Genomic DNA, 27771 nt, shown 5'->3' with positions numbered 1-27771 from the left:
AACTGCACAGCCCCATTCGCTCCCCAACTCCATCCATGGCCGAGCTCTGTACACGATTGCAGCACATCGAGCAACAACAGGCCACCCTGACAAAGCTGGTGGAAAGACAGCTGGAGGAGGCCAGGCTGCAGCGGGAGGAGGCCAGGCTGCAGCGGGAGAGCAATGCCACGTCAGTGCGTCGGCTCACCAGGTCGATTGGACGATTTGCGGCCACAATTCTCACCCTGGCACGCCATGTCAGGGAAGGGAACAGTGTGCAGTCCAGCATTGCTGAGTCAATGTTGGTAGCCCAGCAGGCGTTTAAAGGACGCTTGCCCATAGTTACACCGACAGTCACCTCAGCCAGCACCACCCCATCCAGCTCTGCCACTGGCAGCCCACGGAAGTCGGTTGACTGGATCCGCCAGCAAGGACACACCTGCTGCGCACAAGCACCCCCGCAAATAGTGACATGTGGGGATGCCAGTCAACATGACATTTGGGGACACCATGGGTGTTGGAGGGTTGGGAACGTTTGGGTGGTGGGGGTTGCCCATTAGGTGGTTAGTTGTTAGGGGCCTGGTTGTGGGGGGAACATTTGAGTGGTTTGGGTGGTGGGTGGGCATGGGTGTACAGCTTCCCTACCCAATGCACTTTCTTCCCTGTTTAATTGATAATGCAAAACCTTTGAAAACTACCATAATGAGTGGACATCTGTCATTTCATTAGCAGACAAAAATCATTTATTCACTGGCATCGTCATATCCATGCTTTGCTGTCAATGTCCAGCCTCTCAAAAGTAAATGCAAATGAGTGCATCCCGTGCTTGTTGGCCATCTTGCGCACCCCTGGGAGGTTGTTCTGCCACCCCACCCCCATCCCCACTCCATCCCCATCCCCATCTCCATCCCCATCTACATCTTCTGGGTCTGGGGGCAGCGGAATGTTCCTGCGCAAGTACAGATTGTGCAGCATGGCACACACAAGCACAATTTTACCTGTCTTCACTGGGTTGTAGAGCAGTGATCCTCCAGATCTGCTCAAGCAGCGGAACCTGGCCTTCAGTAGGCCAAATGTCCTCTCAATCATGCCACGTGTGCGGACGTGTGCCCTGTTGTACGCCTCCTCATGCCTGTTCCTTGGCCTCCGTACAGGTGTCATCAGCCATGGCGTGAGTGCATATCCAGCATCACCTACATGGGATGTAAATGTGTGGGACATGTCAGTGTTTGTGGTTCATCTCTCGATCTGATGCAATGCAATATTGTGTCATCATCCATTCATCCATATGGGCCTAGCCATGGTCGGAAGGGCGGGTGATTGCCATCCATGGGTAATTGTTGCAGATGGTGGCATTTTGACATTGCACTATTACTTGCTGTGCATATGAAGTGGACCTTATACACGATAGTGGTTGGTAAGTAAGGCACTGTGCAATGAAAAGCACACATGGGGGAGTCATTCCATGGCCTGTGATGATTTGGCTGTTGCAGGATGTCTCACGTGCAGCCGTCATGTACTTTGGGGGGGAAGTGGTCCTAAGTGTGGGTGGCTGGATTGAGTGGATCAACTTGTATGGCCTGTTGGTAGCTTTGGACTTATGTCTACTTAGGCAGGGTGTGTACTGTGGCAACCTGTCATGTGTAGATATGTGATGTTTGGGTTATGCTGACCGTCCATTACATGGGCCAGGGGGTGATTCATGTGCTGTTGTAGCAGCCCACTTACACAGGTCATTGGCCTGGGCACTCAACACACTTCCACAGGGCCTATGCATTGGCAGTTGTACTCACCCAATAGCCATGTGCTTTGTCTAGCATAGCGTTCCATGTAGCGTGGCAATGTGGAATTCCGCAGGACCATTGAGTTATGTGTTGACCCCGGAAAACGTGCACAGCAATGTGTCCGGCATCACATACCATCTGTACATTCAGTGAGTGGTACTGTTTCCTATTGCGGTACACCATCTCCATTGCACGTGGTACTGTCAGCTCTATGTGGGTGCAGTCTAATGCACCTATGCAATTTGGCATGGCTGCAATGGCATGGAATGCCAACTTGGTTGCAATGACCTCTGCAAGTGTACGGGGTAGGGCGATGTGTTCTGACACATGGCGCAGCAGAACGTCCAGTACCTGTCCCAATATTATTGAAAAACAGGGTTGTGAGAGCCCGTGCAGCTCACCAACTGTGTGCTGATAAGTTCCAGTGCCTAGGAAATGCAGTACTGACACCACCTTCAGGAGGGGGGGGGGTGCGGTCGAGATGGCAATGTGGCTGCTGGTGTCGTCCTCAATCATGGCGTGATGTACATGATTGTTGGACGGTCCAGTCAGTATAATGTGTGGATCTGTCCGGGGGTCAGCTTCCAGGGTGAGGCCCTGATGTGGGGTATTGCAGGCTGCCTGCGGGGTCGTGCCGGCTGTGCAATTGGGTTTGGCATGGGTGCAGGGTTTACTAACTGACGCCTGTGCCTCCTCCGCCTCATCCTCCTCTGCACCATTGCTGCCACCATGTGCACTGCTGCCTGTAGGTTCAATAGTCCCAGTCCCAATGCTGCTGCTGCCGGCATTGTTGTGTTTGGAGTTGGCCTGGGTGTGGGTGTGGCCCTTTTGTAGCCTCCCAGTGACCTGCTGGGTCCGGCTGGCCTCATTTGGGGCACATGTGGCCTGATTCACCTCACCTGGTACTGTTTAACGTCATGTTCGCGGTGGCGTCGATACCGCCTCCGTGGCCACGGTTTTTCCGCCATTTTTGTGGCAGTGTTTCCATGTCTGTGGTACTCGTGTTGCCCATGGTGTTTTGTGTTGCCGGTAACTTGGTGGTTTCGCCGCGTCGCATTCTACGGATCCCTTAACTCCGCAGCAGCGGTTTGTGGTGGTGGTTTTACCGGTGGCGTTAAGTCCGGGTCGGCGGACTCGTAATAAGGCCCATTGTGTAATTAATTGGAGACTCCTTATTTCTCCAAATGATTTGATTATCAATATGTATATGTTTTATTTTTTTTTAAGAATTTTATTCGTTTTTCAATACAACCAACAATACAAACCAAACACGCTGTGCAATCCACAATCATTACGGTAACATCAATTGGTCTTTATTCACTGACCCCCTGTTCCCACCCCCCTCGCTGGCAACCCTTCAGTGAAGATTCAGAACAGAAACACTGGGAGATGTAGCATTCAGGGAAGAAATACAAAAAAATATATTACACTCTATTTTGAGCAAAAGGAGGGAACAGTTGACAATAAGTCTTCAAGTAGTAGGTGTTCATAGTGGTGTTTTGAGGGTTTTCCATTGTAAGGAGTCATGAAAGTAAGGAAAATGCTGAATACACAGCTGCACAGACAAGAGGATAAGATATGTAGAAAAGACGCATTCAAAAATCTATTGCGTGATCAACTAAAAGTCCTCACTGTGGCAAGAGTAAAACATGCAGTAGTGTTAGAGCACCTGCAATGATTTTCTTCATCCTGGCATATGTGAGAAACCTGAGGGCATCCTTGCTTCCTTCTCCCAAACATCCTCTGTTTAAGTGGCCAGGGAAAGGCCACCGCTTTTGGATCCCGACGCTGGGGGTGGATATGCGAGGGAGGATCACCTGGGTGGAGGAGATTTGGGGAATGGAGGGAGGGTGTCTTTAGTTGAGACACAGTATTCCCCATTCCAGTTTCCTGATGAATCTTCAGTCCCAGAAGCCTTTATAGGCTACTGTCGACTGGCCCCCCTGCCTGCCTTTCAGAGACTCCCTGGGAAACACCCTTACTGTAAAAGAACTAGAAAGAGAACACCTCAAATGACCTCTCCTTATATGGGCAAAGTAAATACACCTCAAACTCCTTATGTTGATTCCAAGGCATATCAAGCCTATGCCAAACCAGGGAGTAAACAACCAGGAATGATACCCCCTGTTGTTCAGTCTTTTTCCCTTCCCTACACAGCCAATGTCCCACATTCATATGCATTTACAACTGAGATGAGGAAGAGGCAACTAGGAGTGATGCACACTTCTGGTCATTTTCACCACTATGGTACTGAGACTAGGAAGAAGACTATGGAAGGTCAGGGATGTCCCGTTAATTACTATAACTGTGGACAGGTAGAGGACTTGCACTTGCGACCAATTGAAAGGCCACAGGTGCATAAAATGGTAGACCCGAGAGAGGAGAAGGGGGAATTTGCCTGGTGAGAAGGAGGCAGCTGCAAGGGTTGCAGCGGGCTGGAGCAGGGCCGGTGGAGAGGACGCTGTGTGTTGCCAAAGGGTGAGAGAGGCGCTGCGACCTGAGTGGGCCGTGAGAGGACCAGAATCCTTGCAATTTCCTGAGCTGCGTGTTTCCAGCTGGAGAACAGACTGCAAACTGCTGCGGGCCACTGCAGTGAGGTTTTTCGATAGCGAGCGCTGCTCGCTGGAGCTCCCGACGGATACTTGGCAAAAAGTGAAAGTCGGAGGAGATTGCAGAGATGCCTGGAGGAGCAGCCGAGCACCGATGAGTGTCAGAGAGGGAACACTAGTACCGGAGCGCTCCAGGGCCGGGGACTGGACATTTGCAAGTAGCGATTCAACTAAAACTCCTATCAGTGGTGTTTGGAACCCAAAGGGAAGAATGTTGAATACTGAACAAACTGTAAAGTACCTTTTGAAATGTACCAAGATTTATTGAATACCGAATTGAAGAAAAGATAAGGAAATCAAGTGAAAATATCCCACGAGTGGAAAACTAATGATGTACAGTTTTGAATATAGTGAAAACCTGTTCAGAAGCATTTTTATGAACAAAGTGAAAGGTCATAATGAGAACTATTGATTTAAGCAGAAGAGCAAGTGTGAAAAGGCAAGTTGTTGAACTTGAATGGATATTGTGAACACAAAGTGTTAAAAGGATTTACACCACAGAGCGATTTGAATACAAGTGATAGCAAAGCCAAAAGACTACCATTGTGAAAGCAACAGTGAATGTGGATTACTGACACCGATTCAGAAAAGAAGTCTGTGCTGAAAAGAGGCCTGATAGAATGTCTGAAATGTTAGTGGTTTCAAGGAAAGTCTGAACCAAATGCGAGTACAAAGATCAGAAAAACAGGAAACATGTGGTGGCAAACCCAGGAGGCTAATAAAGAAAAGTAGCATTGAATACTGACATTTGATACAAGTTGCCAGAGAAAATACACAAGCTTATGGTCAATTCTCATGAGTCATCGGTTGCGTGACCTATAGTGGATGAACCATATGGTTTGACAACTGCACCTAGACCGAGTGACCCCCTTCTAATTTTCCAGAAAGAATCTGGAAAATCAAGAGCCCTACAAAGTACCGAGGTTTACTGGTTGTGTGACCTGTAATGGGTGGACCGTGTGGTCCGACAACTGCACCTAGACCGAGTAGCCCCTATTTGGAAAAGAGTAAAAGGAAGCCACGATACAGAGGCTATGCTGCATAATAAGTGCTGAAGTGAAAGAAAGCATTTGTTTGAACTATTAAAGAGCCTAAAGGATTACAAAACTAAACTCGAAGCATTCTTACAAGTCAAGAGGCTCATATGAGTTCTTTTGGAGGAGCTGCCTGTTTGGGGAAAGGAACCCCAAGACTTTATGAACTGTGTTGCACTTGCGGAAGGGAACCCTGAGGTTTCTGTGAACTCTGTTGAACTTTGGGAAGGGAACCCAGAGATATATTGGAACTGTGTTGATCTTGGGGAACAGAACCCTGAGATTGTGGGTTAGCACAGGGGCAACGTGCTGGTCTTGGAAGCAAGATCGCGCAGAGCTACAGAGGTTAGAATCCCAAATTAGCGCTTACAAACCGAACTCAGGTATCAAGCGTGTTATAAAAAAATCGAATAAAATAAAAAATATTTTGGTACTGTGTTGAAGTTGGGCGGAAGGGAACCCTGAGACTTTTTGGAACTATTTTGAACTTGGGAAAGGTGAGGCTGAAAAGAAGACAAAGCTGGAAGAAGCTCAGAACTATATTTTGAACACTGTTCCTTTTATTGCTGACATCCCTGCACATTGTATATCTTTAGTTGTGAGGGCAAATATAGGTTTTGGACAAAGGCAGGTTTTTGAGTTGAACTTAATGACACAAACCGACCTTAGTTTGTTTAGATAGCGAGATCCCACCTCAGCTTAGGGAAAGTTAGGCATTACTCCATCCTGACAAATAAAGACCAATAAAGTCTTTCATTAAGAAAAGTGAATCTGTTGTCTGTGTCTTGCTTCATGATGCCTTCACACATACCAAACCATGTGAATCAGGAGACAAGTCAAGTAGTATACCAGCTCTATGTATTAATTGCCAAGAGAATAGGCACACAGTCACCTGGGATTCCAGACCAGCTGGAATGGTTGTGGATACGCAAGAAGAGATTAACAGGGTTTTCAGAGCCTATTCCAAGCATCTATACTACCAGACTCCCCTTTTATTCACAAAATGTTGAATTGCGTATACCTAGATTATCATCATTATACAGGAGGCGGTACAACTTTGTCACTGACGCCCAACTTGGATCAAGGTGGTAATTTCTGTGTTGATAAGACCCGAGACCCACTTGGTGGATTGGCTTACATGCCACTGCCACTTTTAAATGTAGATTCCAAAATTGTAAGTACAATTCTGGCTCAGATAGTACACCCGTTCAAGCTCTTGTTGAATGAACCATGTTGACCAGACTGGTTTCGTCCCAGGTCATAACACTATAACAGATCTATGTAGAGTAATGTATGTGATAAGGGAAATGGAGATAGAACTTGATAAGTATGTCATTGCACAATTAGATGCTGAAAGGGTATCCCCCAATTTTCCCACAGCCGTTTCCCTGAATTTGGCTGCTGGACTTTTTTTGTAATTTTTTTCAGCGTTTTTGTGGGGTAGCAGGGTTATAGAATAGAGTAAAGGGAGTTTAGGTGTAGGAGACATAACGTGGGGTTAAATAAGGGGGTCATAGAGGACCCTGCTCCCCATATAAATGCACATAATGTCCTATGCAGGGAAATCTCACAGACCCACTGAAAACACATACAACTCCATGGGGTGGATGTTTTTTGGGGTGGATGTTTTTTATTTCTTAATATGAAGGCCATGAATTTTGATCCAATATTCCCTAGACTTGTGAAACTGAGTAAGATAGTCATGCTACCGAGGTTACTGTAGATGTTTGTACGATCCGCTGTATACGTCACGACATTTGTTTTTAAATAAATTGATGAACTTCAATCATATTGATATGACACCATCATGTATGGAGAGTATCACTTAGTCATTCACTGCGGTTTTGAAGATTATAGAATCACTGTAGCCGACAAAACATATTACTTGGTAGCTGCCAGCAGAAGGAACAAAGAATGAGAGATTCAAAATGTGACAAAACACATCTTTGCACATAAATCACATTTCCTTGTCTATGTGACAACAAACGTGGTGTGTGTGCCCTTGTTTACAGAATACATGACTGTCTGTAGGGAGGAACTGGGGTGGATAGAAGGGTGCCACAGGGCGTAGAGGGAATTCCCTTTTCCCTGTTTTCCCTCTTTATCTTTCTGCCAAAGATCCCTTCCCTTTCCTCCTTATTAATAGCTTCCATCAGCCTCATTCACTGTAGCGCTTGGGTTTGGGTTAGAAAAATGCCTACAGTGTCTAGGATATGTTAACTAAAATATAAAATAGAGAATTCTATACTTGGCATGGCTGCCAGAATGAAGAAGAACCTCAAAGAGACCCTAAGCTAAAAGGAACTAGTTTCCTTAGCACAAGTCCAATCCCTATTTAAACCTACAGATTTGCAGGACATCAACGCTCAGGAAATATTTCATTGCGGTCAAAGTCAGGGTGGTTTAAAGTGCCCCAACATGCTTTTTTACTTGACGTTTGCAGGTGGTTCAGCAGATAATCCATCCTTGAGAATTATGTATCTATGTGACACACTCCAACTAGGGCAAGGCCATTCAGGACCCCCTTCCCTTGCCCTAGGGGTTTCTTTAATTCTTACAGAGGCAAGACTGTGCAGCATTCCCAGTCTTGCGTTATGGGTGTCTTTGAGCAAGTTTGTCTCCCTCACAGCCTGCAGTAATTATAGACCTCAGCCAAGTAACACCCTCCTGAGATTGAGCCATCGACAGGCTCTGCTCAGCGTCTCCTTGGCTCTGGTGGACTTGCAGCAACTCCCAAATCTAATATAACACCCCTAGCAAGTAAATCCTACTCCTCCTCTTCGGTATCCTCTGGCTCCCGACAGCTTTTGCTTCGAGGCCTAGAGGCAAGGGGCTATCTGAGCAGAGCAGCGTGGGAGCGCTGCAGGCTCACCGCGGGGGAAGGCAAACACACAGTATGAAAGGAATCTTGACTGCAGCGAGCAGTGAAGAGGTACTTTAAATGATCTTACTAGTAAGAATTTGGTGCACAGCGATTGAAGAGATGTAAAGCCTGCACTATGTGTAACGAAATGGCTTAATGTCAGGATCCTACCCACCTGCCACCCAGCATTGCTGCATGTGCACATTCAGAGAGACTGTTTTTGGCATAATGTCTATGTCAAAACCTACAAACTGCCTGTGAATTAATTTACCTGTTTTACTGCTTCTGTTTAGGACCATGCTCATTTCATGTTCCATTCTGGGTTTTGGGTTAATCCAGCAGATGCATTCTGCTATGTGTATACTGTCCTTGAGGCAGAGGACTGGTGGAAGCATACTGAGTATGTTCACTTGCAGCAAGTTGCTAAGAGCTGGGGAGAAGCTGATTACATTCACCTGTTGCAAGGTACTGCAGTCTAGGCTGGAGAGACCTTAACTACAATCCACTCCTGCAGTCTACTGAAGCCTGGAGTGGGCTTATATGAACACAGCTAGCTGCACGAGACTCCAATCGGCCCCACCCTGTGGTGCTGTGGGCAGGGGCTTTCATAAGCACACTTTCAGCAGAAGCAACTGCTTTCAATGGTAGTTCCTGCTTTTTCCAGCCAGTTTTTTTATAACCTTTTCTGAAAATCCTGCTTTTGGCTACTGAATCCTGCCTGCTGTAACTGCTTAGTTGCAGCTTCAATCATGTTAAGGACACTGATTTGTGTAAGTGTTCCTTCCTCACAGACTACTCCTATTTTCCCAATGCTAATTTCTCACTTTGTCTCTGCAATCCCAGTTTCTTGCTTTGCCGTCTTGTTTGTGGCTAGTGCACTGAGTTTCCTGAACCCATCTAATTGCTGACTTTTCAACACCACCTGTCTTGTCTGTAACTAGTTCACTGAGTTTAGTGAATCCCTCGTATTTGCTGAGTTGTCAGCAACCTGTTTTGTATGAAACTATAGACTTAAGTTTCCTATTCTTCCTAGAACACTAGGTTTGCTTCTTTCTGTGTTGCTCCTTATGATGTGATATGATAGTTTATGTAGCGCCTATACACAATGGGCCTCATTACACGGAAGGCAGTAAACCATTGTGCTATTAGCACCATGGTTGCCGCCGGTACCATACCAGTACCACCATGGAGAAAAGGGGAATTACCACCCCATTCCAAGGTTGGCGGGGCGGTAATTCCCCCTTTCTCCATGGCCCTTACCCATTCCCATTTTTGCCCCATAGGGCATAATGGGAATGGGGAAGGAGCTAATTACGGTACCGCAAATTGCGGTACCGTAATTAGCACCAAGATCCCTTTGCGAGACCCAAATTTAACGACTGGTCTACACCAGGCGTTAAGATCGGGTCCAGCAAAGGGACCTCGTAGTAAGGCGGTAAGGGTTAACGGTCACCGGTACCCTTACCGGTGACCGTTAACCCTTGCCGCCTTCCGTGTAATGAGGCCCAATGTGTTTCAAAGCGCTTAAAGGCAAGGGAGGGAACAAGGGAAAATACAATGACATTCTTACAGGCCATGAACAGCAAGAATGTGAAATTAACTATCGTACTCGGCCTAGAGACATTTGGAGACTACCGTACTAGGCCTGACGACATTTCTGGTAGAGCCGGAATATAACAAGAGGTGAGAGGTGAGGGAGAGGGGAGGAGAAAGGGGGAGAAGAACAAAACAAGCCACTTTCGTACTAAACCCGACGACATTTCAGATAGTGCTGGAAGAGGGTGGGGGAGGAGAACAAGTATGCCTACTTTCCTGCTGGTCCCAGATACCTACTCAGAATCTTTGCCCATGATTTCCTCTGTACTACCATTTCCATGTGAATTGCAAATTAGTGCTTGTATAGTGGATGTCTACAGTCTCTGCTTTGTACTTTGTACTCTCTCTTTCATGTGCCTGGTTATTTCTATCCATGCTGCTTTCTGCCTGTATTACAGATTGGTTCACTGTTGTGACTCCGTATCTGTATACAGTGTGTCCCTGGTTTCTGTTAAGATCAGATAAGGGAAAGACTTCTTTTGCCTTCGTCTAGTCCTTTGGAGTCTTACTTGTCTCAGTATATGGTCTCCATGTGTACCCTTATGAGTACAAGGGTCCCTTCATCACTCCTAACTCATGACACTGCTGTATTACAATTAAGAGTAATCTGCTGGTACCAGCCCCAAGGGCTTTCAATAATCCCTGAGACGCCTTATCATATTCCAGTACAACCTTTATTTTAATCAAGCCATGTTTACCAGTATATTTGCTTGCCTTTGCTTTCTCTCTGTGTATCTTTGCTTACAGCCAGCTTCTGCCCGTGCAGTTCCTGTGACTACCTATCTCTTCTCAGATCAAGTTGGTATATAGCCACTTTCTGCTGTAGTCTAAGTGTTAGCTCCTGAATCTCCCCTAATCTACAGTGCATACTCTGACATATATATTTTGCCCTGTGCTTTACTGCCAGTCTCCTGACATTGAATTAGATTTAAGACGTGTGCACAGAGGGAGACAGCACTCGTGTGGAGCAGAAAGAAGTGTAGACAATTTTAGATTTTACATTCTAGACTCATGTAAACACTGCTCAAGATACGCCATTGTTATGAGGCCGTTGGGGTGAGTACAAGTAGGAATGTGGCTCATTGTGCTGCGCAAATAACGCCCTGGATGTTGAGAATCAAATACGGACCAGACGCAGCAGATGAGAACTGAATGAATATTTAATCTCAGAAGTGCACCTAATGGCTTCGTAATGACAATGTCCCTGCATAGACTATACTGTAACACATTGGCATTCCTTCATGCAGGGCATCACATTGCGAGTACTGAGGACAACCTCCAGTGTTTACCACATTAGGTGCTGAAGAATCAACTGGAGGAAGGTGGATTTTGATAAGCTAGGTGGTATGCCTGAAAGATCTAAGGAGAATATTGTCAGTCTACAGCAATTTGCATATCAAGCTGGGCAGATGCAGAACAGCCTGGGACACACTTCTAATATGCCTGACATTTATATATGTCACATCCTTCAGTAGTTTTTAATGCTGACCATATTCATGGCATTGCAAAAAATATGTGCTCTGGTGGTAATTATCACTGTCACGAGGGTGCTTCTACTCATACACCAAGTGTCTTGTACACTTCACGGCGTTGCCTCCCAGACTGCAGTGTCTGGGAGATTGTTTTTCTTGCAGTCTTTCTTAAACACGTTGGTATTTGAACTGCAATTCCCAGATGTCGGTGTCTAAGCGCTCCCTTTCTCAAATCTTTTAATAGAACCTCATTACTTGAGTTACATTTTTGTAGCATCAGGCCCATCCTCTAGAGTCTTTCTTCCACTTGGCCTTGTACTGGTAGTCATTCGATCCCAGGTTTTCCCCCTGACGTTCCCAGTTGGTGGCTTCTTACAGCAGACTGCTCTGCTCTACAGATATCAGCCACATCATTTCTGGTGTCACTAGAGCTCCCGTGGCTCTTCTGGCCGTGTCTCCAGTGTCCCCTAATCTGCGGCCAATGGCCTCTTCTAGATTCTTTGCTCTCTTTCTATGGCAACCTCGTACCTCAGAACCCCTCCAGCAGCATGGGTTCTTTAGTTCAGTCTGCCCTCTGACTTTCCCAACCAAGGTAAGAGTGCCACCTGCACACCACACTCTGAGCCCTCTTGTCTAGGCTTCTGCAGATGTGCCTCTTCCAGGTCTCTAAAGTTTCTCCCCCTGTACTGTGTACCTACACTTTCACCAAAATGCCTGGGGTAGCGGAAGTGACATCACATGACCTTTGACCTCTGATGACATCACAGAAAGTTATGTCATTTGACCACCACCCCGAAGTGAAGGAACATGACCTTTCACCCCTTGACACAGCAGGAAGTATCATTGCATGGCATTGTTCCAAAGTACTCTATGAAAAATATGGTTACGATATCATTATAATGTGATAAACATTTTATACAAGAATGGATCACGATATGTATCGTTAATATCAGTGTGTATAGACCCATATTACCAAATTACTGTGAATGCAAGCAGACTTCCAAGGCCAAATGATAATGGTGTTATTATAAAGCACCTGCGCATAAGCGCTTTATATAGAACAAACATACATACAATATCACCCAACCTGTGTTGGTACTAATTTATTAACCTCAGAAGGATGAAAGGCTGAGTTGAGGTGTTTCAAAACAGACTAAATCAGTGACTCACCCCCTGTAAGGTGCCTGAAATAAACCTTTAATGAGTCTAGCAATTATTGTATAGAATTTCAGAAAGACAAGTTATTTGTTATTCCTATTCTTTCTTATTTAGGATCACTGCTCAAAGTGTTGCACTTGTGGAACACCCTGGTTATTTTTTTAAGAGGCCCGAACAAGAAAGCCAGCCACTCCAAAAATAAAGAGTGGCATGGCGCTGGCCACAGCCCAGCTTACATTTATTTAAAAAAAAAAAAGTTATTTTTTAAATATTTTTTTTAGGGGTACAAGGCAGACCTCAGGGGTCGCAGTTGACCCCCAAATGACATCCCTGGAAGTCACATGGCCTATTCTAAATATTCTTATTGGCCCACTGGTCCTAATGTCGTCCTTACTTTCCACCATGCTCAGTCTCTGATTCCTATTCTAGTTACATGGTGTATTTGGAGAGAAGGTAAAACATCTCAGGCTGCCATCTTAGATTTCACTCCCATTCCTCTCTGGAGTGGTTTCATTAAAGGGGAGTCTAGTCGGCCACCTTGATTTATGAAGGGGAACTTGCTGTATTTATGCTTCCAACAGGGCTTGCATGTAACAAATAAGTCCCTTTTTAGGTGCATTTGTGACACTATAGAGAGGCCCTTCTGTCGCACAGCAAAACAATAAGAGTGCAAACTGGATTTAGTGGTCGATCTGGTTAATTAACAACATCCTAGAATAGTATGGTATGTTAATGTTTATTTGTAAAGCGCTTATAGACAACGCAAGTGTTTCAAAGCGCTCAAGTAGGGAGGGAACCAGTGGAAAAAAACAAGTCATTCAGAGCCCTCGAATTGCCAAACGATACAAGGCTGTACAGGAAGGGTAAGCGTATATAATACAGTTAACAGTGTAGGTAACACCAAATAGGTCTGACGACGATTCGGCAGTTTTTCCAAGAGCATTGAGGCAACACCATGCAAGGAGGGGAAACAGGGAAGATAGACAACAATCTTCAAGGCAAGGTGCGTTCAGATTGTGTAAGTGCACAGACGGTACAGGAGAGGGGAGGGTAATCCAAGTGCGCCCAGTTAGTCAGAAACTGGGTAAGTGCTGAGAGAATGCCATTTTCTTGGGTCATTGACCAAGTGCAGTAGCAATGAGGACAAGTGCAGGTCCAGAGGCAAGTGCGAGATGGCTGGCAAGGGTGCCGGGGACCTGTGAGACTCTGAGGTACACCAGGCGGCCAGTCAGCTAGCTGTGTGGAAAACGAGTGAGAGAGGGAATAGAGCGGAGAGAGAGGTTAGCAGGGTAGCGGGAGCGAGCAGGAAGAGAAGAGGAATGTCTTAAGGTCTTAATAGTGACTCTACAATGTGGATATGAAGCATACATTTGTTAACTGGTAAGTATGACTATTGTGAAATTCTGGATTATGATTCCTTGGGAAAACGTTAATATAAGCACATAAACCACATACAAACTGTAACCTCACAATGTTTATTTGATTTTCAGTTACAACATCTGCCACAGTTAACCAGCAGTAACATTTTACCAGCCTTGGATGGCAAGAAGTATTATTACAACAACACAAGAAAATTTAACTACCGCTTTCCAAACATTTAAAGACGATGGCAAATGACGAGGGAAACACTATTCAACAAAATGAAGAGACTGCAAGGATTTAATGACAGAAAGATCCCCAACAAACACTGGAACAGATGCAAGCAAAGCCGAAATGACGGATTCAAACAGATTTTGTGTTTAAAAATGGGTTTATAAAAGTGCTTAAATTGGAGTCATGAAAGGCAAGGACCGTCGTGAGCAGAACACGCTAGTGTGGGGTTATGGTTTCATCCAATGCAGCGAGTCGATAAGGAGTATGTGATAACACCGAAAGTCGCATTTTAAGAAACAGTCATCAGAGAGCAGTGCTGCATTTTTCTGAATGGACTTCTATGCACTAACAGCCTAATGTGTCCCCTTTTTATAATTCATGACTGTTTCATGACGATCATGACACGCACAGGTCATCAAGTCGCCAAACCGCATATGCTGCCATTTTCTCTTTGCAGTAAGATCTCATGAAAGCCAAATCATACAAATTAGAGTAAGAAAGCATTTCTTAGTGCCAAGAAATATATAATTTTCTTATTTTATTTTAAAATACATTTGACCCAATCTATTTTCATGTGAATAAATCTGATATTATTGTGACTTTTTTGATTTTGGATATTTTTGTTTTCTAATCAGACCTCAACTGTGCTCGTTATTACTTCTTTTGTGCTACCTCAAATATATTGCATTTTTATGGCAGTCTGAAATTCAGAATGTCTCCTTACACGCATACACCTTTTTCTGTGGGTCAAACAGTGTTTTTTTCAGTCTTGTCACTTGTCCGGTTCTGAATACAATAGTATTTTCTTCATTTTTGTGAGTCTTCGCTATACAGCAGATTTCTGAAAGACTAACCAATAAAATGTATTTAAATCCAACTAATTAACGTATCGTCTTCTTAAATGTGGTACACCTCGATCCAAAGCAGGTGTTTAGTTTTTTTCACAAACAAGTGTGCCATGCCTAATCTGCCTCCTGAAGAGTTGGGGTTGGAGTTCAATGCGGCTTGCACAGCTTCCTTTGTTAACTTTCTTCTTCTGGTTACATGAGATTATAGCAAATCTGGCACTGTCTTGGGAGTGGTCCCCGGAACATGAAGACAGGGAGGCTCTGAAGGTCCCATGGAGCCACCACCATTTCCTGCTGCCCCCCCATCCTCACTGAGGATCAGCCTAAGCCTCTTTGCAACATCTTCTTCCCTCTCCGAGTGCCGCACAACGGTAGGGTGGCAATTTGACACAGTCTAGATGTGGTTCAACAGGGGAAACACCCTCTTCCTTTGATATTCTATAGTGTCCAGGCCCTTCCATATCAGGGGGCAGGGGAGGTGTTGATGTCTGCTCTTCTTTCCATTCCTTACCCATAACCAGTTAGAACCCACCCTCCCCGTTTAGGAACATGCACAGGCCCCTTACAGACAACCTCCCAGTGCTATCAACGTAATTGTTACAGGGGCACAGAAACTACCACAGGCGACTCCTACGGATAATTTTAAGGTCCACAGCACCCGCAAACCCAGTACTAGGTCCACATACCAAGCGGAAAATCACTCTATTTTCAATGATGCAGGATCTGCAGACCTGCTACTGGAACTGTGAATCCTGAAAATGCCAAGGCCGCTGGGCTGGGAAAGTTAAGCCCAGTGCTGGGCCTTCATCCTCATAGACAGAGGTTCCCTCACACAGTGACCCACAGACCTACCCCTTGAGGATACATTTGGAAGACACAGAAAGCAGACAGGCAGAGCAATGTTAAATCCAAAAATCCAAGATTGCCACCCCACTTCTTAAATCAGACTCCAGTGCTAGCCATCAGCTGGAGAGCAAGCACAGGGGAGGGGCCAGAATACTATAAAATTACACACCGTTCCAGTCAATCTGTGAGTTGTTGGTGCACAGAAAGGCCAGTGTTTGTACGGCGATAGCAAGCAAGAGGTTGGAGTGCACAGACTGCAGGAGCAGAGGGTGTTGGAAGAGAAGGCAGGATGTAGGAAGGAGAAGGTATCAGAGGAGACTAGAAAAGATCAGGAGGAGGTTGGAGAGATATTGAAGGAGGTTGGGGAAGATCACATAGAAGGAGGCAAAGTTGGAAAGAAGGTGGTGGACCAACATCAGGTGGTGGACGGATGTGAAGTCACAGGTGTTGGCAAGATTAAAAGGAGGTAAAATGATAACTGCTGAAAGCAATCAAGTAGAGTAGCGGAGGTGGTGCAGTGAAAGAGAAGAAGGAGCCCAGGAAGGGTGGAACTCAATGTGGATGGAGGAACTAGCACATGGTGGCAAGAAGGCCTAGTGCAAAGCTAGGACAGGTTAAGATGTTCTCAAATCAGGGGGTGCAAATCTTACCTTCCCATTTGAAGAGAACAGAGACATCCACCCACAAATGTCAAATCTCTTTAAGGACTATTTGTTTATTTATTTTGGCATTTGTAGAGAGCACCTAACCCTGGGGCACCTGGGCGGTGATATTCTTAGGAAGTGCATACATACCTTATGTTATCATTATGTTACATACATGTTGTCAATAGCGGTTGGTAGCATTAGGATGGGTGAAATACATGGTCATACATTCTTAGTGAGTACATACATTAGGTAATCATTGTGTTGCATGCATGTTATCAAAAGCAGATGGTTGTATTAACATGGGTGGCGAGCATGGTCGTGCATAGCTAAGCACAGAGTGAGTGTGGGATGGGGTTGCATGCAAGTCGTCTATGTGAGGTGCACTTGTAGCAAAACTGTCTGGTTTGGACAAAGCGACAATTTAGGAGTGCTACACCCTGCATATTGGAGGGGGGTCTGAAAGGACTTCATGGATGAAATACATTATGCAAGTAACTTCCTGTCACTCTAAAGAAGATTGATCTTTTTGTGCGTTTAAATAAACTTCAATCAAGCACATCTGTTGCTGACCATGTCTTTTGTGGGTTCGACTCAGCCTTCATTTGGTTTTTCCATTCCTGTATTTTGTTTTGTCTTTTCTTCATCTCTTTCCTTTCTCTTCCTTGCTTTCTTTTCATCATCTGTCCTTCCACTTCCTCATCATTTTTCCTTTCTGTTCCTGTGTTTTCCTTCTTTCTCTACATCCATCCCTTTGCGCTTTCTAGTTTACTTATTTCCATCTTTGTTTCATTTTATCTCACCTTTTTACCATTCTTTCAATCCATTTATCCATTTAGTTCCTTTAAAGCTATTCATCTATCCCTTTATTTCTTCTTTTCTTTTATTATTTTGTTTTTTTTCGATTGCTTCCATTTTTCTTTTGTTCTTTCAATTGATAACATAAGCTCCATCACATTCATCTTTCTTAAATCTTTTCCAAAAGGGAAGACCAATCCTACTTCCTGTCCATGAATATCATGATCAGAGAAATCTCATAGCTGCCCTTCTTACGACCGATAGCAAATACTTACTACTCCTCTGACCTGGAATAGGATGGAGGCGGGAATTATTAAGTTTGAAGGGAGTCTAGTATATAAAGCAATGATTTCCACTAAAACAGGGTCCTTGCTTTTTAGTCCTTCTAAACCTCCTTTTACCCAATCTCAGTCAATAGACGCAGCCCCTCTACTATATTGTTATAGGCTTGCGTACAGGTGCCGTATAAATGACTATTATCTGGGTAGGATCCCCACTAAACCAAAATGTACCATTACCTACAGATTCTGAGCAACTCTCTTCAAAATCTCAAGTCTAAAAAGTCACTGTGGAAAGTTATAAAAGCTTGGTGTTGAATTGTCTATATTTATAATACTCATATAAGGTGCTAATAAAGAAATGTAGTACCAGAGCGCATCATTCAAAGCATCTTAACCACTATTCGGGTCTCTCCAAAAAAGAATGTGGAAAGGCAAATAATCACCTTCAGGCTTACAGGATTGTAATACAGACCATTTACATGGCACACAACACAAAGTATATGTACGTTGATGCTTCAGAGGTAGACATGAAAACGGGAAGAAACAATAGAGAAGATGCAGTAACTTAAAAGGGAAAAATTCCATAGACTCTCTTTGAAGGTACAAATTCCTGCCAATAATTTATTCCAGTTTGGCAGAGTATTAAGACTTTGCTAGAAGTTGTAGAAAGAGCCGATATGTGGTTGTTTAGGTCATGATATTAAGACACAAAGAGTAGGGTCAGTCTTCCTTTTTTGAAAAGATTGGGAATGACTTTGGTTTGATTTGTTAAATCTTCTAATGGATCATTCACCAGATAATTTCACAGATGACAACTGGAAGAGAATTTACAATGGTGAATGTTTGTTTTATCAACTAAAATGAAAGAAAAGCAGGAGAGAAGAAGAAAAAGGAAGAAAGGGATGGATACATTGAAATAAATATGGAACCAGAGCATAAATAGAGTAAAGGTATTAAGGAAGAGAAAAAAAGTAGTGTGTGAAAGTGAGAAAGGAAATAAAATTAAAAGAAAATTGGGAAGAAGGAAAGATGGAGAGATGGAATGAAGGCTAGATGAATTGAAGGAAATAAGAAAATGAAGAAAGTCAGGAAGGACACCGAATTACGGGAAGAAAGAAGTGATGAAGCAAGATTAAATTAAAGCTAGAAGGACATTTTAAATGGAGAAAATACAGAAAGAAAATGGAAAAATGAAGGAAAGAACAAAGAAAAGGATGAAATGAAGGAAAGATGGAATACAGGAAAGGAGGGAACAAAAATGCAAGATGGAACAAAGGAAGGAACGTAGGAGGGAAGGAGAAAAGGAGGGTATAAGAACAGAAAGAATGAAGAACAAAAATAGAAGAAATAGAAAGGATAGTTGAAAGCAAGGAAGGAAAGAATATAGGTAAAGAAGGAAAGTGAAAGCAAAGGACAGAAAAAAGGGAAGAAACAAAGGGAGGCTAGGAAGAAGGATAGAAAAAAGTTGGAAAAAGGTCGAAATATCTTAACATAATAGCATTATATGTGTACTAACAGCTTATTAGACAATTCCAGAACTGTATAATTGCACCTCAGAGTTGATAAATGTTTCTTACAGTCAAATTCATTATTTATGTGTTGTAACAGCAGCTGATGCCTCAGAGGTGTAGATAGTCCGACACAGATCAAATAAGTCTACTATTGATGCATTGTTGCAGGAGCCAATGCCTCAGGTGAGGGAGTGACAAGGATGGCTGCCCCCAGGAACCAATTGGAGGGAAAACGTTTTGCAACTATTCAACATATTTCTACGAATCTGCTAGTGTTGTATGCGGTGCCAAAGAGGATTACCATTTAGGTATACTTAATTCTTTTGCCAATGCCAATTAGAGGTTTGTGGTGCATGAGGTTTGTGAACCATCACAAGATGTAATTCCATTCCATTTTGCTTGGGATGTAGTAGCGCTCATTAAGTGGAGAAACTGAGATGACAGCGCCCTGGGGAGAAGCCCTTCCCTTACTACAATTATCTAGATTTAGCATCTAATGATTAAGGTAATACTAACTAAATGGAAATAAACATACCCTTTGTCAGGGACCCTGTTAAGAGGCAGAGAAGGATGGTGGTGCACAGGGTTGTGGCACATATGGCAGATAATCAATGAAGAGAGAGCAGAAAGTAGAGGGCGGACCCTCAGTCTTACCCTACAAACCATCTCATTCTTAATGTGGCACCATTGCAACTTATCAGGCTAAGGCCTAATACACCCACAGCTGTTTATTTCATGTTGACAATCGTGGGATCTCACAGATCCTCTGAAATCCCATATTTTACTATAAGCATGCCACTGGGCTCTACTTGACCTACCATACTGATGTACTCTTTTGCTACCCAGCCCCACCCCTTTTTGTCCAACCAAAACCTTTACCGGTCACTCGTCATGCTGAACCTTGGCCATTGCTAAGCTTAACTTTGGATGAACCCCTCCAACAAATTCTTAATGACCTCACTGGCTCGCACTCCTTTTCTGTGTCCCCAGTATTGTAGCCTACACTTGTCTTGATGGACAAGCCCTCATAATGGTCCTGACAAACATTTACGTTATGTCCTTCTCTCAAACGTTTCTTTCCCAGTAGAACTGTAGCATTCAACTGTTGTCTCCCATTAGAGCAGTTGCCCCTTTGAAATCGGCCTGCACTGGTCCTGCTGCCCCCCTGAAAATATTCCCCCCCCTCCAAAAACGTTATGTACTTTGAAGAAAAGTGCTATCGAAAGTGTTGCCCTCCTTAAAAGTGTTGACACCCTCTGTGGATGTGGGCCTTTTTATAAAGTGTTGACGCGCACTGAAATTGTTGTCTTATCACTTGTGTATGAGCGCAATACAAATACATTATATCGCTGTAAGTGATGCCTTTCCTTGAAACACTTTCAGTTGCCCCTCTGAAATGATCACCCATCCTATTGTATATCCTAACCACCAACCTTGTTGAAATTGTTATTCCCCTTCTGAAATAGACTCCCCCACAGAAAGTATCAACCACCTCTAAAATGGCTGCCCCTGTCTGAAATTGTTTGAAACAATTGTGCACCACAACCAGACAGGCCAACAGGACCGGCACCACATCCATTACGACAGGTATCACAAACATCAGTTTCAGTTTAAACTGTAATTATGAATACGCAATATTCCTATATATTCAAGAACTGCTTCACCCAGCACAATCCAACATCTCAAAACGTTTGTGTTGTCTTACAGCCACAACCTTAGTTTTAGGCCCATTAATTGTATGGTGTTTACAATGACAGAAATCTTTAAAGCCTTGTAGGAGCTGCTTCAAGCCATTTTCATTCTGAGAGAGTATCACTGTGTCATCCACAAATAAAAGAATCAGGGACAAGTAGAGTGATGATTCCTCAGATGGCCTCATTTCTCCCCGAGGGGGTGCTCCTTTCCATGAGGCCAGGGAGGCGATTCGTCAACCCGATAGTCTCCCTGGGCGTGATACAATGTGGGGAGATCTTATGGGGAGAGACTCCCCCCGACCCCCGAGAAGGACGAACACCTGGGTAGAATTAGGCGCAATATACCCCAACCTACCCTTCCACAACCCTTTGCCATCTTTTAGCCAACCTCCACTTGCTAACCCTTCCATTTGCTATTGTGGCATTATACCATATACTGACTCCAGTAGTGAGACGAAGAAGAATACCTGGGAGGCAGGTACTGACACGAAGGGGATGCATGTGGAGCACTTCGGTGAACAATAGCCTTCCGTAAACATACCTGTATGGGCTTTAAAAACCAAAGAGGGCCCCAGAGCAACAGCATGTGTGGCAGTTGTTTGGCACAGGGGATTCAAAGGGCTGGAGACTGGGCTGCCGTCGGAGGAAATGCTTCTCTAGCAGGTCTGACACAACCCTTCAAGAAGCTGTTGAGGCAGTAGCATGGCCTCCAAGAGGAGGTGGACTGCGCATTCCGTAGTAAGTGCTGACACTGCAAGGGGCCAAATGCTGCTGCGGCAACCCAGAAGCCCTTGGAAGACACTGAAGACAAAGACAAGACCATTGCATAACCCAGGAGAGATCGTAGCCCGGTAGGAATATCGCAGAAGGTACAGGAGGGAGCGGGCTACCGGTGTGGGTACAAGAGGGTCCTGGAAACCGAATAACAGCACATGGAAACGGGGTCACGCACAAGTCACCTAACTGGAAAGGAAGTATAAGTGAACAGTACATAAGAGGAAATCTTCCTCGTGTCAGTGATAGTCCCAAAACCAGTGACTACCAGAGAAGGGTCAAAGACCCCAATGTGAGAGTATGTTCATTTTGCATCCAACGATGTCTTCCTCGTGTTGGTGGTGGCCCCAGGGCCACTAACGCTCAGAAAAGGTTTGAGGACCCCAACGAAAGAGAACAAGATAAAGATACGAGCCATCTTCCTCCAGTACTTGGCAGGGAAGTGAACCAAGTGGGCCAATTCAAAGAAGAGAGGAAAGAGAAACTAGGGTCTGAGACCCAATAACATGAAGAGATACAAGTCATCTTCTTTGTGGTAGTACTTGCCAAGTCAAAGAAGAAGTGAAACCAGAATTGGGTGTTGCAAGTGTGAAGCCTGATGGAAATGAGACCCGGGGAAGGGAGCTATTCACCCTGGTTGTGATGAACTGAGAGGAGGATCCCAGGAGAAGGGAGTAATTCTCCTGGTAGCCGGGAACGGCAGTTAAGTTCAAGTAGGCATGGGGATGGGAGTAATTCCTGCAGGCTATCTTAAAACGTGCACCAGGAAAAGGTAGTCATTTTCCTGACCCACTAAGAGGGAGTACCAGAGTGTTTGGGACTCTACAATCAGGGGAAGGGAGCCATTCCCACTGATAACTTGTGAGAAGTATTGTTTGCAATATTACTAGCAGGGGATGGGAGCTATTCCCCCTGACAACGTTTGAGGCACCAGACTGTTTTGAACTGAACAGAACTGTTACAACGAACCAGGAACTTAAACCCAGGAGAAGGGAGTCATTCCCTTGGGACCGGGAAGAACAATACTACTTTAGTTATAGTTTCTAGTGTGAGATAAGAAGCAAGGTTTTCATGACACAGGAGGGTGGACATTTCGATTTAACAGACAGTCACCTTAGATTTTTTAGTTGAGGCAGGGAAACCCCCACCATCCTAGAGATAGGGATATACCTATATTATTTTCTCGTTTTTACTGAACAAAAGCCCACAAATATGCCACTTTTATGTCAGTCTCCTCCTTGTGCACCCTCACAATACGCTTCCCATTTTGAGGGGGTACGAAACTCTTCCCTTTAGCCATCCATCTGCATAATTTAAACAGATTAAAATGCATAGCCGCACATCCCTGCCTCAAGCTCCTAGCTATTAAAAATTCCTCACATATCTCACCCTGGGCCCATTTATAATCTTTCCCTGCTACCATCAAAAGGAGCCTTTTCCAGACCAATATTCTTCAAGGCCTCTATTCAGAATGACAGAGCCAGATTTATGGGGGAAGGAGTGGGCAAGGCGATGGCTGCTGTCGATCTAGCCTCTTCGAGCAAGCGTGGAATACAATAGAGGCAGCATGGCTGCCAGCCAACAGAGGAGGCTGCGTCGCGCTCCAGCAACCAATTTGCCCCCGAACCGAACTGGAAAGGCCATGCAGGCCCGCAATAGAGGAGTTGAGGATACAGCACCATTATAGATGGCAACCTCCAGCAGGAGAGAAGGAGGGCGTAGCGGTGGGTGCTGGCAGACTGGCTTCCTCCAAGTGAACAAGAAACATCATAGAGACGGAGCGAGCTATGCAGACCCACTCAGCTTCACTCTCCACCAAAGAAGCCTCAACAATGGGCAACCTGCAGGAGAGGGAATTCATCAAACACAGATATGAGCCGGGAGTGGGGGGAGCTTTCCAATTGATAGCTAACCAATAACCTTGGAAGTGGGGAAACGCAAGACGTGAACTTCTCCCGGAAGCATGGACCACGGGCACGGCTCCACAACCCTGTTGGGCATAGAAATTACTATTAGCAGAAGAAGGTACTCAATGGAAAGACCTAGGTGACTGGTCAAGATATCCTTTTATCCAGCAGAGGATGTATAGAAGACCTTCAGAGGACAGCGAGTACAGGGATTCCCTTGGTGCATGTGCAGTCCAACACCACATTAAAACTGGTCACAGCTAGAGAACTTTTTTCACAAGGAACACATTAGATGGTTACATACTCCCCTAAAGAAATGCAGGCCCACTGACTCCGAGTGGTCCCAAACTCTCAATATAGATAGCAATACAGAAAGAGAGGCAGAAGTCCTTACAAATGAAGATCTAACATCCTGCCTAAAGGACCTTCAAAACAATATCACCATGGAAATCCTAGCACTAATGGATTATATGAAGAAATCCTTACAAAGTGTACACACGGAGATCCAATCTCTCAGAGACAGGATGTCTGCAAAGGAGGATGCCATTGCAGAAGCTTCTAATGAATTCCATAAGGTCCAAGGAGACATAGCTGCCCTACAATGTCAAGCCAACTCCTGGACAAATGGGAAGACTTGATAAACCACTCAAGAAGGGATAATATTGGGCTGAAGACAGTTAAGGAGGAACTTGAGGGAACAGATTAACAAGGATTTCTCTGTTACTTATTCCAAACTATCCTTCCTGAAAACCATGAATTAGATCTCACCATGGACAGAGTGCACAAGATAGGCCTAGGTCTAACCAGCCAAGGGACAGATCCAGAGACATATTGATAACATTTCAATCCTCTACTTACAAAGAAAAGATATTAACTTCCACCATAAATAAGCCATTCATAGAATTCAAAGGCTCCAGACAAATGGCCTCCATGGATATAGCAGCACGCACTGAAATGCAGAGAATATAAGCAGGTGACGGGCCCTCTTCGCTCATGCAAGATACCATATAGATGGATCTTCCCATGTGGTCCGGTATTCATGTACAACAGCTCCCAACATAAAGCTTTAACAGTACAGGCGATTTGCTCAATTCGGGGGCCTTCGTAAAACCAGAACCGCAAAGGTCTGTATACAATTCCCAGATAAACAGCCTGATGGAGCACTTCAACCAAACTTAAAGAAGCCACACAGGAAGCTGGTGGACAAGGATGAAAAGGAATGGGGATGAACTAATTCCATTGGCCCTGTTCGCAGTCTGGAAGTTACCTCCTGCCTCAGCAGTATTTCACCCTTCGAGCTGGTGAGTAACTGGGCATGAGGGAAAAGTGGGAAAACACCGACCACGCCCACTCCAGTGACATCCCCTGGTCCAGAACACCAGTGAACAAATACAAGTAGTCAGAGGCCGTGTTAAGACACACATGCAGGTCACCCAGGTCCAACAAGAAAAGTATTATAACAAAAATCCAAAACTGAGGACTTTCCAGGTTGGGGATAAGGGGATAGTGTTGCCCCCAACTACCCAGAATAAGCAGTTGTCCAGTTGGCACAGACCATACATCGTGACAGGTGTAGTCCCCTCCCAAACATAAAAAGGTGTAACGAGCCGACCGAAGGAAACCATCCCAGTTTTATCATATTAACAAACTCGAGGCCTAGAATGAGAACAGTACTACTTGGCACTATATGAAAACCACACAAGAGAGACACCCATCCTCATACAAATTAGGAGTGAACATCCCTCGAGAATTGAAAATCCCGGATCATAAAGACTTCGTAAAGCTCCTTCAGTCATTTCTCAAGGCGTTCTTGGAAAAACCTGGGAAAATCCATGGGTTCCATCACAAGATCCGAACTTCACCAGCAAGGGACATCTGACTGAAGCCTTCTCTCGTGTCAGAGGCCAGAAAAAGGACCGTAAATTAATAATTGAGGAACATGCCTGACCTGGGTGTGTTTGAGAAATCACATAGTGAGTGGTCCTCATAACGGCCAATCCAACCAAATGCCACCCAGGCCAGGGTTCAGTGAAATACCTGGGATTTCAAGTGGGGAGTGGATATCTGTTACCCCATGAAACCAAAGTAAAGTCAGTACAGAAGGAGCATTGTCCCCAAACTAAAAAGTACATTCAGGCCTTCCTGGGGTTGGTTGGATATTAACACCGATTTTCCTGCAAATTCACAACCCTGGGTGCACCACTAACTGATAGACTCAGTAAGGGACACGGAAACCAAATCATTTGGGACAAATCAGTGCAAGACTTATTTGATCAACTGAAGGCTCATCTATGTCACAGCCAGATTCCAGTCCTGCCAGACTTCTCATAGAAACTCATCCAACAAACCGATGCCTCTCTCGTTCGGTTAGAAGCCGCCCTGCCACAAATGCAAAATAGAGAAGAACTGCCCATCCTTTTCCTAAGTAGAAAACTGTATCCACAGGAAAGCAATTACCCTATAGTGGAGCTGGAATGCTTGGCCGCTAAGTGGGCCATACACAGCCTGCGATATTGCCTCACCAGGCGGTGGTTCAAATTAATAACTGAACTGTACCCTAGTTTCGATGGCATGTAACAAAGATACTAATCCCCAAATATTCAACGTGTTTCTAGCCTTAGGACCTTATTTATTCACCATAGAACATCGGGAGGAGAAAAAGCAAGCGAATGTGGTTCATTTATCTAGATATCCCCAGACAGAAAGTTGGAAGGAGGAAGAAGGGGATTTGGGGTAAGGATCAAAGTATTTGATAGGGTCAGGGGCGTCACCCTGTCAGAAGGGTGCAGGAAGTCCCTCAGCATGTGGTAGGTGGACTACCAGGGTATTGTTGTAGCCTATCCTACTCCAGACGTGGTGTAATAGAGTTTAGTGGGAGCCCAGCCCCTGACTCCTCTGTGTGTTACAATGCATGTGAGATTCTTGGTACCACTGTTCCTGAGTGCAGTACCTTCCTGCCTTTGTTCTGGCCAGGTCTCTTGTCTTTTCCGGACCTATGTGATTACTGTCCCCGTTTACTGCAACCCCCGAAATGGTGACTTTTATTTCGACCCCCTTTTCACCCCATATACTTGGTGGATTGGCTTACATGCCACTGCTACTTTTAAATGTAGATTCCAAATTTTTAAAAAAAAAATATTATTTGATATGGTTGAATTCAATCAACCTTTCAAAAAACGAATTAATAACAAAACATATGTCAATATCATCCGAATACGTACACAATTCATTAAACAACACTAAAAATGTGTGCATAAGTGGCAGGCAATTGGTTACAACAAACACCAACAACATAAACAAAGTTGATACAGGAAACCAAAAACATTTCTAAAAACATTAAAAGAACAGGAAAATCTCATTGTCTTCCATTTCATGTGATTAATAAAAAAATAAAAAAATGTAATTTAAGGTATGTGCAAAGTAGAGTATGTGCCAATTATACCCATTCAACGGAAACTCTGTATAATCTATGTACACATTTGGGTGTGCTAGTTAAATAATCACAAAATAGATTACTGTTCTAAATTGTCCACCTCCAAATTGAGACTAGTTAAAAAATGTACAGCTGCAATTTGAACTTCCAGATTGTTACAACCTAGTAAGGCTGTCCAGCATTCACGTTGCGAAATATTTCCCAAATATTGGCAATGTCTGGTGAACACTGTCTCTGTGGTAGTAACGTTCTACACTCTGTCAACAAATGTGCGAGAGTCTCACACTTGGTTTTATCTTTACAAAAACGGCATACATTTTGATCAGGTTTAACTGCTCCTCGTCTTGCTTTGATATCACGCGTTAGCCACAGATTAAAGCGAAGGCGGAGTATTTCACTCCGAAATTTCGGGGAAGGAGCGCAAATCAAATACTTGGGCAGGATGCTTAATTTTTTTGGAGGAAATCGTGCATCATCACCATCACGATATGTTCGACATAATTCACAGGTGTTAATCCAATCAGTTTGGTAGATTTTTGATTTTGCTTTGTCTGGATTATACAGCAACAGATTAATGGAAATTTCAGCTTTCGCTAATGTTAAATAAACGTTATCGAGCCAATTCAAGATAAACTTGGATTGTTTCTTTAGGAAGAGATACTGCGAAAGAATTTCAAGCAGTGTATATCATTTGTTGCCATCAGACATTTTCTAAATAGAGCACACATGCGCCAGCTGTATTGGGCTTCGAGGGATAGTAGGCCAAGTTCGTATCTCATCCACGGTATCGGAGTGCATTGGGGAAGATGAAGGATTCTATGCCAGAATGTTGCTTTCAATTGCGTGAATTTGAACTTTGAGGCAGTCGGGGAAAGTTTCGAGGCCATACAAAAGAATAGGGACTATTTTTTTTGTCCAGAAGTGCCAGGCCGGTAAAACGTAAAATT

At 44.4% G+C, this 27771-nt stretch overlaps 1 protein-coding gene across 3 annotated transcripts in view; it reads left to right on the top strand.

Annotated features, from left to right (window-relative positions):
- The window catches only part of CDKL1 (cyclin dependent kinase like 1), a 1210180-nt gene extending 1195211 nt beyond the window's left edge, over window positions 1-14969 (top strand). For all 3 annotated transcript variants that reach the window (XM_069638983.1, XM_069638981.1, XM_069638982.1), the window contains one exon: window positions 13986-14969. In XM_069638983.1, the coding sequence (XP_069495084.1) occupies window positions 13986-14007 (22 nt within the window). In that variant the 3' untranslated portion in view covers window positions 14008-14969. The remainder of the gene's footprint in view (window positions 1-13985) is intronic.
- The last annotated feature ends 12802 nt before the right edge of the window (window positions 14970-27771 follow it).

This window comes from Ambystoma mexicanum, chromosome 14 (assembly GCF_040938575.1).
Source record: "Ambystoma mexicanum isolate Mex_15411 chromosome 14, UKY_AmexF1_1, whole genome shotgun sequence".
Classification (NCBI taxonomy): Eukaryota; Metazoa; Chordata; class Amphibia; order Caudata; family Ambystomatidae; genus Ambystoma; species Ambystoma mexicanum.
Note: the sequence above shows the minus strand (reverse complement) of the source record. Positions and strands in the feature narration are given on the sequence as shown.